This window comes from Rhincodon typus, chromosome 22, assembly GCF_021869965.1.
Source record: "Rhincodon typus isolate 14 chromosome 22, sRhiTyp1.1, whole genome shotgun sequence".
Lineage (NCBI taxonomy): Eukaryota > Metazoa > Chordata > Chondrichthyes > Orectolobiformes > Rhincodontidae > Rhincodon > Rhincodon typus.
In genome coordinates this window covers 16,366,273-16,379,029 of record NC_063353.1, presented here as the reverse complement: position 1 = coordinate 16,379,029, position 12,757 = coordinate 16,366,273, and the positions used below count along the sequence as shown (strand labels likewise).

Sequence of the window (12,757 nt, the reverse complement as noted above, 5' to 3'; positions counted from 1 at the left end):
TTTGTTCCTGATTTACAGCATCTGCAGTTCTTTTGGTTTTTAATGCCCAGTGGAATTGTGAGCTGAAATCTTGTGGTTGCAAACTGCAAGGCAGCAATATAAACTTCCCTGCCAGGTGAAGACAGTGGGAAGTCGAGTTGGGGCTCCAAGATGTCCAAACAGCTGAGTATTTCTTTTTAACCTGGAAAAGGAGTAGTGCTTTATTGGGTTGCATATGGAAATATTGAAAGCTAATGAACAAAACTGCCCACAAAGCTCTACTTACCAGAAACTTAGTCTCAGCAGGCTGCTGTGCAATCTCCCACCTTCCTGTTTGCTAACCTGCCTGTGAAAATCAGTCGCCTTCTACCGTAGGTAGGCAGACAACTAACTCGGCAAATATCATTTCAGAACATTTTTAAAATTAGGATTTTTTAACAGGGCTGAGTGCTGAGATCCATGTTTTGTATTCTAATTGCTAACGGCAATCCAGTGGGGAACAGGATTGAGGGGGATAATTTTAATTTTTATCACTTGGTGAAAAACATGCAATACTCATTTAGTTACATGTGTTTCATCCCATTGGATTTCTTATAGAATCTACTGCATATTAGGGACTCATTTAGACCATCATTTCTGCACTGGCCCAACGATTAACTATTGATATAACTACCAAAGTAGTGTGGATATTTATCATAGTTAAGTGCAAAATGAGTTGTTTAAAAGGCAGCCACAAACAGCTGTGGATGTAAATCTGTGGTTGGAGAGAAAGACACTCACCGAATGTCGCACCTACAGATGTGAAGGGAATTTCAAACATGAGCTTTCAAAGAGGAAAAACAGGCAAGCTAAAACAGACTGGATTGTGATCACTGTGGCTACAAAGGTAACATGGCTGATGACTCCCTGCCCAACAGCGCGCCATGTCCTATAGATTACTTCCCAAACTGTAGACTTAATGAGTGGAATATTCCCAGTCCCTGAGTGACATGGGAATTGATGAAAAAATAGGAAAAGTTGTGTGAGATACCAGTGAGGAGCTTCTTGACATCGTGGGCAAAAAATCCCGTTTTCCAACATATTGTTGAAAGTGAGACAAGATTCTCACCAGTGTGCTGTGACACCTATGTACATGTGTTAACATCTCATTATTAGTTAATCTCACATCATTAATATGCAGTTTTCCATTCTCCCAGCTGTCAGATAGAAGTTAGAAGGTGATAATTGATGACACCAAAGTCTGAGCGGTTACCAGTCAACTGCAGTTTACCAGGCCCTCATCCAGTCCTCCATCTTGGACAACAGGTACCCTGATCTTGGCATTCACCTTGTATCAGCCTCAACTCACGTCACCCTGATGATATGTCTCCACTCCTCACAATATATTTCCTATCCCCATGATACATCTCTTATCCCCATGATATAACTCCTACCCTCACTATAGATCTCCTATCTACTTACAACACTCACTTCAATGCCGCACATTGGAGTGCGCCGACACTTTTCATTGCAATTTTGCTGCCCAGACACTTTGTGTGCAGGGATAAGCACCAAGTTCATGGCTTGGACCTGGATACGTCTCAGGGATCCTCGCTTGCTCTCTTCGTGCTAACTCGTGTTGTGTCTCCTTGATGTTCACAGCATCTCTGGCTTGCCTTACCTTGCATTTTTGTGCCTTTTCCTTTAGCCAAAGCATACAGGTTTACTAACTTCTGTCTTGCTTTGCTATTTAACAGTCAGGCAGCTTGTCATGCTTGCCAGCAGTAATACATCAACAGAGCAGATATCTTGCTGTATGCAGTGTGCTACGTAATTCTCACCTATGTAGCAAACACACTGCGTGTGCTGCAAGCAAATGTTCATGTATCAAAATCAAAATGGATTAGTCCGGGGTGCCATCCTTCAGTCAGCAGGTCCCAGCACAGTAAGTCAAGGGCAGAATCTGATTTCAGTCCAGGGGCATGGTCAGTGTCTAGGGAAATGGGCCACATCAGCCTTTGAGGAACAAGTCTGGTGTGTCACAGAATGTCAGCTGGGGAGTTGCACAAGGATCTTTCCTGGGCCTGGTCACACAGCAGTCAGTATGTTATTCCAGTTCTGTCAAGGAGGTGCATCGTGGTCAATCCTGGGGCTCTGTTCACAAAAGGTTGTGGGACTGAATGAGTTCGGGGATGTTATTGTTGCAGGAAGAAAACCAATTGTAGGGATTGGAGGCAACATATTGGGATTCAGAGGAGATAGTAATTATAAAGAGGTCTACTCAATATATACTGGGGAGGGGAGACAAAACAGCATAGAAAAGAAACGGGTGATTAAAGCAGGGGTGGGGTAGCAGCAACAGTTAGCAAGACCTTGGCTTCGATGGGAGAGACAGTGGACTGGCATGTTGACTCAATATACCCGGGACTGGAAGAGGTTAAGTCAGGAGATGAAGAGTTAGATAGACAGGTTCGGTGGGAACATGGGAATGTTCAAAGCTGTTGGAGTTGTTGGGGTGTGCTACAAAGAAAAGAATGTTAAACAAAAAAAGAAAGAACTGCGGAAATCAGAGACAGAAATAAAAACAGCAGGTCTGGCAGCATCTGTGGAGCAAAAAGAGTTATCTTTTCAGGTCCAGAACTATTCTGAAGAAGGATCACTGGACTTGAAAATTGACTCTACTTTAGCTCCACAGATGCTGCCAGACCTGTTGAGTTTCTCTTAGAACTTCTGCTTTTGCTAAAGAAAGGAATATGTCTATTTGGGGGCTCACCAAGGGCTGAGCCTAAGGTTCAAGGTGACTGCTGTTTCCTTCAATTGTGATACAAATAGTAAGTGAGAAATAGAAATGAAATGGCTGCCATCTCACACAGCGTAGACGGGCTAAGTATTTCATTCTGTGAAGTTGACTTCACTTTTGAGTTCTGTGAAGCTCTCAAAGGGAAAGAGCATTACTTAGACTCCCGTACAGTACAAGTAAAATATATCTGTGAACACTATGTGCTGTATGTGAAGCTTAGGCATTAACCCATCGTGTGGAATGCAAACCCTGGTTCTAAGCACTGTTAACCACATCACGAACAAGGGGCAAAAGTTTGAGTATGTTGAGAACACATTTATAGTGGGCATGATGGGAGAGTAGCACAACAATGGACAATTCTTCTTATTTGGTTGCTGGGACATGGAAGTTTCAGCATCTCCACAGGAGTGGGCCTGGTCCTTGGTCTTCTCTGCTAGTCCTGGGATAAGAAGATGGCCCTCCTCCACCCCATCTGATTCACAAGGACGTCAGGTCCCTTCTGCAAAGCATGGCATCAATTTTCCACCTGTTTTTCCATGTCAGTGGCAAACAAATGAACCATGCAATCAGCTTTGCATTGGGAGAGCTTACCTGGTGTACAACTGCCTTTTACGTATGGTCCTGGTAACAGGAACCCTGAGGAGTCCAGAGAGTGGTGAGAACTTTCGTCTTTGGTGGGTAGGAATATACTACAAGTAGGGTGCCATAGGAGCATGGTACATAGGTAATGAGGGGAGTTTGGTCAGAGTTTGAATGAAGATTTGTAGCTCGGGTGCTGGTTGTAGACCCAACCCGAGCTCTGGATCAGATACGTGGACGACACTTTTGTAATTACGAAAAGAACAGAAATTGAGAACACCCACCGACTCATTAACACCATACTCACAGGGATCAAATTTACAAGAGAGGAGTAAAACAACAACAAACTCCCATTCCTGGACGTGATGGTGGAAAGAAAAGAGAACGGTGACTTCACTACAGAAGTATACAGGAAATTCACACATACTGACCAGGTCTTAAACTATCACAGCAATCACCCCAACTCACACAAGAGGAGCCGCATTAAGACCCTGTACAAAAGGGCCGCTATACACTGCAGCACAATCGAACTGCAGAAGGAAGAAGAAGAACACCTCTACAAGGTCTTTACCAGGAATGGATATCCCCACAGCTTCATCCACAAATGTCACATACAACACAACTAGGATGCACCAAAACCCGAAACAATAACCACCATACCATTTATAAAAAACACCTCAGAACTGACAACCAGACTGCTCAGACCGCTAGGAATCACGACAGCACACAAACCGGCAGCCACACGATGACAACAAGGATTAAAGACCCAATAGAGACCATGGAGAGGACAAATGTAGTTTGTCCGTGTGGAGACTGCACAAAACAGGCAGACAGCTAGCAACCTGCATCTAGGAATACCAGCTAGCAACTAAACGACATGACCAGATGTCCTTGGTTTCAATACACAGATGAGAAAAAACACACTTTCAACTGGTACAACACTACTATCATAAGACAAGCCAAACAGAGGACAGCCAGGGAATTCTTGGAGGCTTGGCACTCCATCAACAAACACAGTGAATTAGACCTGATATACTGACCATTACAATGCACAGCCGGAATAGGCACCTACCAGAAGCAGCAAAAATCAGACCATATATAAATTTGAACCGGCACAAGACAACAGCGCTTTACAGGAGCCTCCACAGCACTGAGGATGTCACCTAGCAAGAGGACGAAACATCTGCTATCAAACCTCCCAGCTTGGTGAACACACCAACATCAATGAGGGGAGTTTGGGAAATAGTGCACGGAAACTCTCTATACCTTGTAGAGAGAAACCCTATAAGCAACTTGCCAGAAAAGACAATTGGATGATTTCTGGAAAGATTCAGCCAATGTGCTTTACCCTTTGAAGAATACACAGGACAGTGCTTACAATGCCAGTTTCAATTGTACTGGAGTGTCCTAGTGGGATTGAATGTTCTCATGTGAACCAGCCTGGTTTTTAACCTTAGTGCACTGTGAATGTCACAGTCAAAGAACTATCGACCAGTTACCTCTATGTTGGAGATAAAGGGAGACACCCTCTCTCTCGAAATCTGAATGCTGCAAACCAGACAAAAGGAAACATGAACACCTCTCACCTGAAATTCTGGAATTCAATCACAGTGGAAATGACTCAGAGCTTCGGAATCTCAACCATCCTCAACCACTGTGAAGCCAACTGTTCAATTTCTAATCTTAATGCCACTGGTGACCTCTATAGTATTGGCTGCAATGTTTAATTATCAACTCTTTGCGAACAATTTAGAGACAGATCCATATGACATTTATTTTAATGTTTATCTTTCTGGACTCATCTTATTTCTGATCTGCATGTATGTGTATTGCATTAGGTGCAGTAGATAATCAGAAAGGCTAATCGAATATTTACCATGTATCTATGGGGTTAGAGCATAGAGTACGGACTACTCTAGCAACTGTACAATGTGCTACCGAGACCACATCTAGAGTACTGTAAGCAGTTTTGATTCCTTATTTGAGAAAAGATGTTATTTCATTGGAGGCAATTCAGAGAAGTTTAACTAGGATGATTCCTGGTATGGCAAAAACAAGTTGGGACATTACTCACTGGAATTTAGAAGAATGAGAGGTGATCTCACTGAAACAAATGGGATTCTTAAGGGGCTTGACAGCGTAAGTGCTGAGAGGATGTTTCCCCTTATGGGAGAGTATAGGAGAAGAGGGCAGAATCTCAGAATAATGCCTCACAATTTCAGATTGAGATGAGAAATTTCTTCTCTCAGAGGGTTGACAGTCTTTGGATCTCCTTACCACAGAGAGCTGTAGGGGCAGAGTCCTTGTGTATATTTAAGGCTGAGATAGATAGATTCTTGACCAGTAGGGGAATCGAGGGTTATGGGGAAAGGGCAGGAAAGTGAATGTGAGGAATGTTGGATTAGCCATGATGAATGACGAAGGAGGCTTGAGGGGCCAAATGGCTCACTCCTATTTCTATTTCCTATGGTTCTGTGGTCTATTAGTAGTCATTGATAAACTCACCCTTATGCTTTTTGTTAATTCAAGAAAGCCTGGTTAAATTGTCTGCTTTTAAAACAGAAGTTCATTTGCGTTTGGGAAAAAGGTGTCCTCAAAGGACTTATTTTTAAATTAAACTTTTTGTGGCCAACTGAGGGGTGAGTGAATAAATTGGGGGAGCTAGTTCATCCCTCCTCACCCAGGAGGTTAAAATGAGTTTAAAGGTTTGGGGTATCCAATCTGGAATGACAACAATCTGGAGAACATCACAATTCACTATCCTGTTTAATCTCATCAATGATAATGACTTTCCAAATCTTTGTCTGAGGCCTTTTAAGTTTTCTTAAATTCATGCATAGAATGTGGGCAGGGTCAACCACCTTGTGAAGGTGGTGAGCTGTTTTCTTGAACTACTGAAGTTCTTTTGTTGTAGATATACTCGTAATACCACTAAGGAGGGAATTCCAAGTTAAAATAGCTGCTCCAATAGCTTACAATAGTTTACAAAAATACTCCATTTTCATATGATGCAATGTAAGAAGCATTAATACTTAACAAAAATATGCAATGTAATTTTGAAAGAACAGCCAAGTTATGTGCTGTCTGCTCTCACCTGCTGGTAGCTGGCAAGGTAACTGTGTAAGGTTCCTGTGAGGGCAGGTTACTGCGGCACTGGCCATCACTTGGCTGCTTTGTTGGCCGAACGTGGACACTGGCCATCCAATCATCTGTTGACTGTATCGGTGAAATGGAAACATACAGTCATCTATTTTACAAATAATTGATAATTTTGATTTTGTTTATAATGTGAGAAACCTCAGTGAAGTGCTGACATCCATGGGAAGTTGAAGGAAGAAGTAAAATCATAATTAGATAACATCAAGCTGAGGTTTTCAAAGCATGAAGATTATGAGAGGGGAAAAGACTGAACAGAGTAAGGATGTACACGGTTTTGACAGATTGGGAATCAATCAATGAAAAGGGAAAGAAAAACAAAACGATCTATATACTGAATTGAACTCAACTTATTAATGTAAAGGATGAAGGAAGAGCTTGTACACTGGTATTTTGCTTTATGAGCCACTATGATTCTATGTTTGTTGCATGATATGCCAACTTACTTTCTGCTGTCCTGAAACCTTCCATGGTTCATGGAAACTTCTGTCAAATGGTGTTTTTGCAGCATCAGAAAAGGAAAAGAAGAAAGTCCCAACAGATACTGGGAGAAGTACTGACTGCAGTAAAGTAAATAATGTCAAATGTTAAAACAGAAAGAGAAGGAGGGAGGAGGAGGAAAGAGAAAGCTTGGAGATTTGAGATGTATTGAATTTTAGAGAACTTTTTTTGTGTATCTCTTTTCTTGAGTGCAAGAGAAATGTACGAACAGTACTTAAATACTGGATGTGTAGTCAGGGTGAAAACTGTAGCATGCAGCACTTTGAATACCTCTAACTCATAGCGAATAGCTGCTGTGAAATCCATTGGGTATGGAATGTTGTCAACAGTGAATCGCAGTCCTGTTCCACGTGGAACACGAGCAAACCCCAGACCCGTCCAAGTTGTAGGTCTACCAGGAGCAGGTTCTCTGGAAACAATCTGTACCTGGGATTCTGGATTCATGACTTGCTAAAGAAGGGAAAGATGACAACATCAACCTTGTGAGACAACAAGATGTAGAGCTGAATGAACACAGCAGGCCAAGCAGCATCAGAGGAGCAGAAAGCTGACGTTTCAGGTCTAGACCCTTCTTCAGAAAATTTAAACATCAGCCTTGTGTTATTTTACTTGTTCCATAGTTTCCCTAAAAGAGAATCTCATGGGATTAGACTTAACAAAGCATGCCCCTCTAACATATAGAACAATTATCCACAAGGCCTTTATCTTAAATACTAAGGAGAAATCCACATTGTCTCACTAAATACTGACGTTCCTTAAAGAGTACATTCTGAGCCACACATACAGTTTGCACCTGTGTAACATTCCTCACATGTAGGTGGATCTGTGTTAACCTACTCATAACCCATTCACTTAGAAAGAGTTAATATTGAGCCTGATATCTTTACAATGAAGAGTAAAGAAACACTGAGAATGGGATAAGAGGAAGAGAATCAAGAGGGTAGCGATGTTTAGGAGTAGATTTCTGACTTTCAGAAATTCTGATGTGCACGCTGTGCAAGTTTCTGGTTTTTAAAATTTAAATGTATGATTCCTGGAAGCACGAAGTTGTAAAATAGTCCTCACATAGCATCATATAATATCATTCTACAGTTACTAGCATTAATAATGAGGAGGCTCATTAATCTTCATAACCTTGCTTCTATTGAATTGTAGAAAGAAACAGAATGCATATTAAAAATAACCTCAAACGCTGTAGAATCCATATTATGAAGAATAATAAACATCTGTTGTGCTTTATGGCAACAGCTCAAACTTAATTTTGGTAAACTATTTGAGCTATACTGTTGTAGCTAAATAGCTTGCTTAATTGATAATTGTGACATTATTAATTTACATGTAGATTGTCTGGCGAGTGACAAATATTGGACTGGTCAGTCAATCCAATTCTCTCTTCTACCTATTTAAGCACCAAAGAGGGACATTTCACAAATTGTTTTATGTTTGGTGGTTACGAAGTTCGCAACATTGAGGAAATTTCACTTTAGAAATTTTGCATACCCTCTTCCTCTGATGTCGCATATGACGTTTAGTAATCCTGTGAAGTATCAATCTACCATGCTCCACTCGAAAATTATAGCCTTGTCTTCGTAAATACTCATCACATGGTGGAAGAGATGTTGGTCTTACCTGAGAAAAATAACTCATTTCATTATTGAAGAAACTAAAGAATATCGTCTTTCGAGCAGGATCCTCAATGTAATATTTATACATCTATGAAGCAAATTTTATCATAGAATCCCTACAGTGTGGAAACAGGCCCTTCAGCCCAACAAGTCCACACTGACCCTCAGAGAATCCCACCTGCACCTGTCCCCCTGTAACCCACCTAATCTACACATCCCTGAACACCATGAGCAATTTAGCATGGCCAATCCACCTAACCTGCACATCTTTGGACTGTCGGAGGAAACTGGAGCGCCTGGAGGAAACCCACGCAGACATGGGGAAATGTGCAAACCCCACACAGACAGTCACCCAAGGCTGGAGTGGAACCCAGGTCCCTGGCGCTGTGAGGCAGCAGTGCTAACCACTGAGCCACCGTGCCATCTTAAGGCATGGATAACAAGAAAAACATGAGGTTTGGTTGATGCAAGTCAATTATAACTATATCATCAAGTTATTTATAAGGTATTATATTTGAACGTTTACATCAGTGATGCTTTTTGTTATACTTTGGGATCCGGGATCTGCTTAGATGGTGGCATTGTGATAATGTCATTAGATTATGATGTGGAGATGCCGGGGTTGGACTGGGGTGGACAAAGTCAGAAGTCACACAGCACCAGGTTATTGTCCAACACCTTTATTTGGAATCACAAGCTTTCAAAGCGTTATTCCTTCATCAGGTGCTCCTAAAACCTGGTGTTGTGTGAGTTCTGACTTTGTCGTTAGATTAGTAATACAAAGGCACGGGTTAATGTTCTGAGGACAACAGTTCAAATCCCACAATGGCATCTAATGGAATTTAAGTTCTATTATTTTTTGAAAAATCTTGAATTTGTAGCTAGTTTCAGTGATATTGAATTAAAAACAATCAATGATTGTCATTAAAAAACACCATCTGGTTCACTTATGTCCTTTAGAGAATGTATCTGCAGCCCCCTACTTGGTCTGGCCAATATGAGACTCCAGATCCACAGCAATGTGGTTGACTTTTTTGTGCCTTCTGAAATGGCTCAGCAAGCCACTCTGTTCAAGGCCAATTCAAGATGGTCAACAATCACTGGGCTTGCCAGCAATTCCCACATCCATGAAAGAATAAATAAAATAAGTAACGAATTTAAGACATGCTATTCTTGGGAGGAGTAGGTTTGCACCTCTGTTTCCTGAAACCCTCCAACATTAGGGTTCTCTTTCTGTCATGTCTGCATCTGGTGCCTACTAATTGACAGAGACTGATTGCTATGATCTATCAATAACTACAGTATCATCATACCGTGTGTCTATCAGGCTGGTAGAAGATGGATTGTGATCTATTTTATCTATAATTGAAGATCCTATGGACGGCTAGTGACTCAAAATGATGTTTTTACACTTATAATGTCACAGTTATGTAATATGCTAAAGATAGGATTGTCATGCTGCATGAGATAGGCACAAGTAATATTTTATTTCCAATCATGAAGTACAGATTGGTTTACATTACTAAGCTCGCAGAATTACATGAGAAGCAATCCTATAATATACCCCTGGGTAGGCTTCTGTGTTCATATACAAACCAGAAAAATACACTCATATCTCTTGGTTTACAACACGTTTAATTTTAAAAGGATTAAGAATATATCAGATTTTCTGTTGGCCACAGATGTTAATGATGATCTTGACAGAGAAGAATTGCTTGCAGCTCAGGGCAGTTTTATTCATTTTAATGGAGGCCAAGGGACTAATTTGTCTCTGGTTCAGGGCTGATTAAACATGCGTTATATTCAGCCAGTAACTTTATTAGTTAATTCCTGAATATTTAGTTGTGAGTAAAAGTATTTGAGTAAGTGTGGTTATGCATTAAATGTCATACTTGTGCAGGCAAAAACCTTAACTGAAAAGTTAAAATGAAAGAAAAGGTTTTAGAGATACCAACCAAAGAACCGCTATTCCCCAGCTGTTTTGCAAATTCAGCTTCATATAAATAGTAATCCAAAGGAGCAAAGAAGTAACCTGGAGCTGGTTCATTACACTGGCGCCTGATAATGTTGGGTAGACACCGACACTGTCCGTCATGGAAGGAACAACTGCAAAGTATGGAAAATACACTCTTAGTTCACTGTTGCGGACAGGAGGCCAATGATCCCACGTGACTACAGCATGTGGCATATTTCCTCAGCATGTGGTTGGTCTTTATGAAGTTCTGTTTGTATCGGTTCAAATTCACCAACCAGTTTTCCACGAGACAGACATGACTTTGCAAATGTAATTGTAATTCCTGAAAAAAAAATCTATTGTGTTTTTCAGTTAGAAAGCAAAATTAAATCAATTAATGGTTATTATTAATCTCCAACAGCTGGGGTTAAAGAAGTCAAAAACAGGTAAGTGCAAGTGTTTGAAAATTCTCGCCATCGGTAGCGATTATGTTAGAAACATTACCTTCCACTTAGAATAACAAGGGATTGTATTTTTTCACTGATACTCAGGAGGCTGACAATAGTTAACCTCCATAGGTTTAAATTTATTTTCATACTGACGGATTTCCTATGAAGTGGCACATAGTAAACTCATTATTGGAATGGTTTATAATCATGTGAGTGCCACACTGTATAACATACATACGACTATACTGCTGTTAATGTATTGTATTTTTACCCTGGTCTGTTCCTTTAAGGCCAGTAATATCACTTACAAATATACTTACAAATTATCATAGGCCCCTCCAATGTCACAGTCACAAGGGGAACAACCATGGATAGTGTTTCCAAGACCCCAGTAGCCTGGCTGTAACAAAATAAAATAACACCATTAGAAGCATTATTGCAACGTCATTTAAACAAAACAATCCAATGACTGCCTTCAATCTGGGCCACATGTCTGTTCTTCATGTATAAACAGAGACAATAAGTGCGGAACAGTCATTTAATCACAGAGGATGTCATAACTGAGCCTGGTACTGCACTCATCTGACATCCACAGATCTGAGCAGTAAGTGAAACTTTCACAGTTTCTTTTTTGTTAATCTCATTAGTCCAGAGCTGCTGAAACTGCCTGCAGATTCCTCAAATAAAACAAACAATTGTGGATACGGGAGATATGAAACAAACAAAGACAAGTTGCTGGAGAAACTCAGCAGGCCTGTGTTTTAAATTAACAAGGGTCGCTTGTTATTTCTTCTTTCCACAGATGCTGCCACATGTGCTGGGTTTCTCCAGCAATTTCTGTTTTTTTTTGTAGATTCCTCAAATCTGCCTAGTCCTTCATATAGCTTCCTTGTTGAAATCAGTGCACTCAGGCAAGGCCAAAGATTGAATCATAGCAGTTCTTTCTTCATTCAATCTTGGACAATGAAATTAGACTGCAGAGTTTTTTTTCCCAGTTATCTGTCAAAGTTTCTCTGCTCTGACTACTTCAGTCAACTCAGTTCATTTTCTTAGTAAAACAGGCAAGTTCTATCTTACTCTAAAGTGACAGAGCTTGAGAATCTTGGGATCCAAGAGGGCAGAGAGGAAATACCTTATCTTCCAGAGAAGACTGAATTTGGGGTGCCCCACTGACCTACAGATCTAAATACCCTCTGTATGAAATACGTTTTCTGCCCTTCCCATATCAAGGGAGTGTGTCTCAGGGAGTTCCTAATCACCTCTTTGAATTTGACCTATTGTGCCTTTGTAAGAGCTCAGTGGAATACTGGGAATTAAAATGAGATCTATTCAGATCCTTGGAAAAAGTTGCCATGGACATAGCTGATAGAGCGTTTCATTAGAATGATTACTTTTCCAAAAGTGACAGCAGGTACTCTTTGGAGTATTTTCAAAGGGGAGGCAATAACCTAGTGGTATTATCGCTGCACTGTTAATCTAGAGACCTGGATAACATTCTGGGGACCTGGGTTTGAATCCCGTCATAGCAGATGGTGGAATTTGAATTCAATAAAATATCTGGAATTAAGAATCTAATAGTGACCGTGAATCCATTGTCGATTGTCAGGAAAAAAGACTAATCTGGCTCACTAATGTCCTTTAGGGAAGGAAACTGCCATCCTTACCTGGTCTGGCCTACATGTGGCTCCAGACCCACAGCAATGTGGTTGACTCCTAACTACCCTCTGGGCAATTA

The 12,757-nt window shown here is 40.8% G+C and overlaps 1 protein-coding gene across 1 annotated transcript in view; it reads right to left on the bottom strand.

The window, feature by feature from the left end:
* LOC109921463 (laminin subunit beta-4-like) overlaps nucleotides 1-12,757 on the bottom strand; it is a 77,519-nt gene that overhangs the window by 58,393 nt on the left and 6,369 nt on the right. Inside the window, exons 2-7 of the mRNA XM_048610584.1 lie at nucleotides 11,343-11,422; nucleotides 10,575-10,725; nucleotides 8,495-8,623; nucleotides 7,265-7,444; nucleotides 6,432-6,553; nucleotides 4,924-4,931 (exon numbers count right to left, since the gene is read on the bottom strand). Of these exons, the coding sequence (XP_048466541.1) occupies nucleotides 4,924-4,931; nucleotides 6,432-6,553; nucleotides 7,265-7,444; nucleotides 8,495-8,623; nucleotides 10,575-10,725; nucleotides 11,343-11,422 (670 nt within the window). The remainder of the gene's footprint in view (nucleotides 1-4,923; nucleotides 4,932-6,431; nucleotides 6,554-7,264; nucleotides 7,445-8,494; nucleotides 8,624-10,574; nucleotides 10,726-11,342; nucleotides 11,423-12,757) is intronic.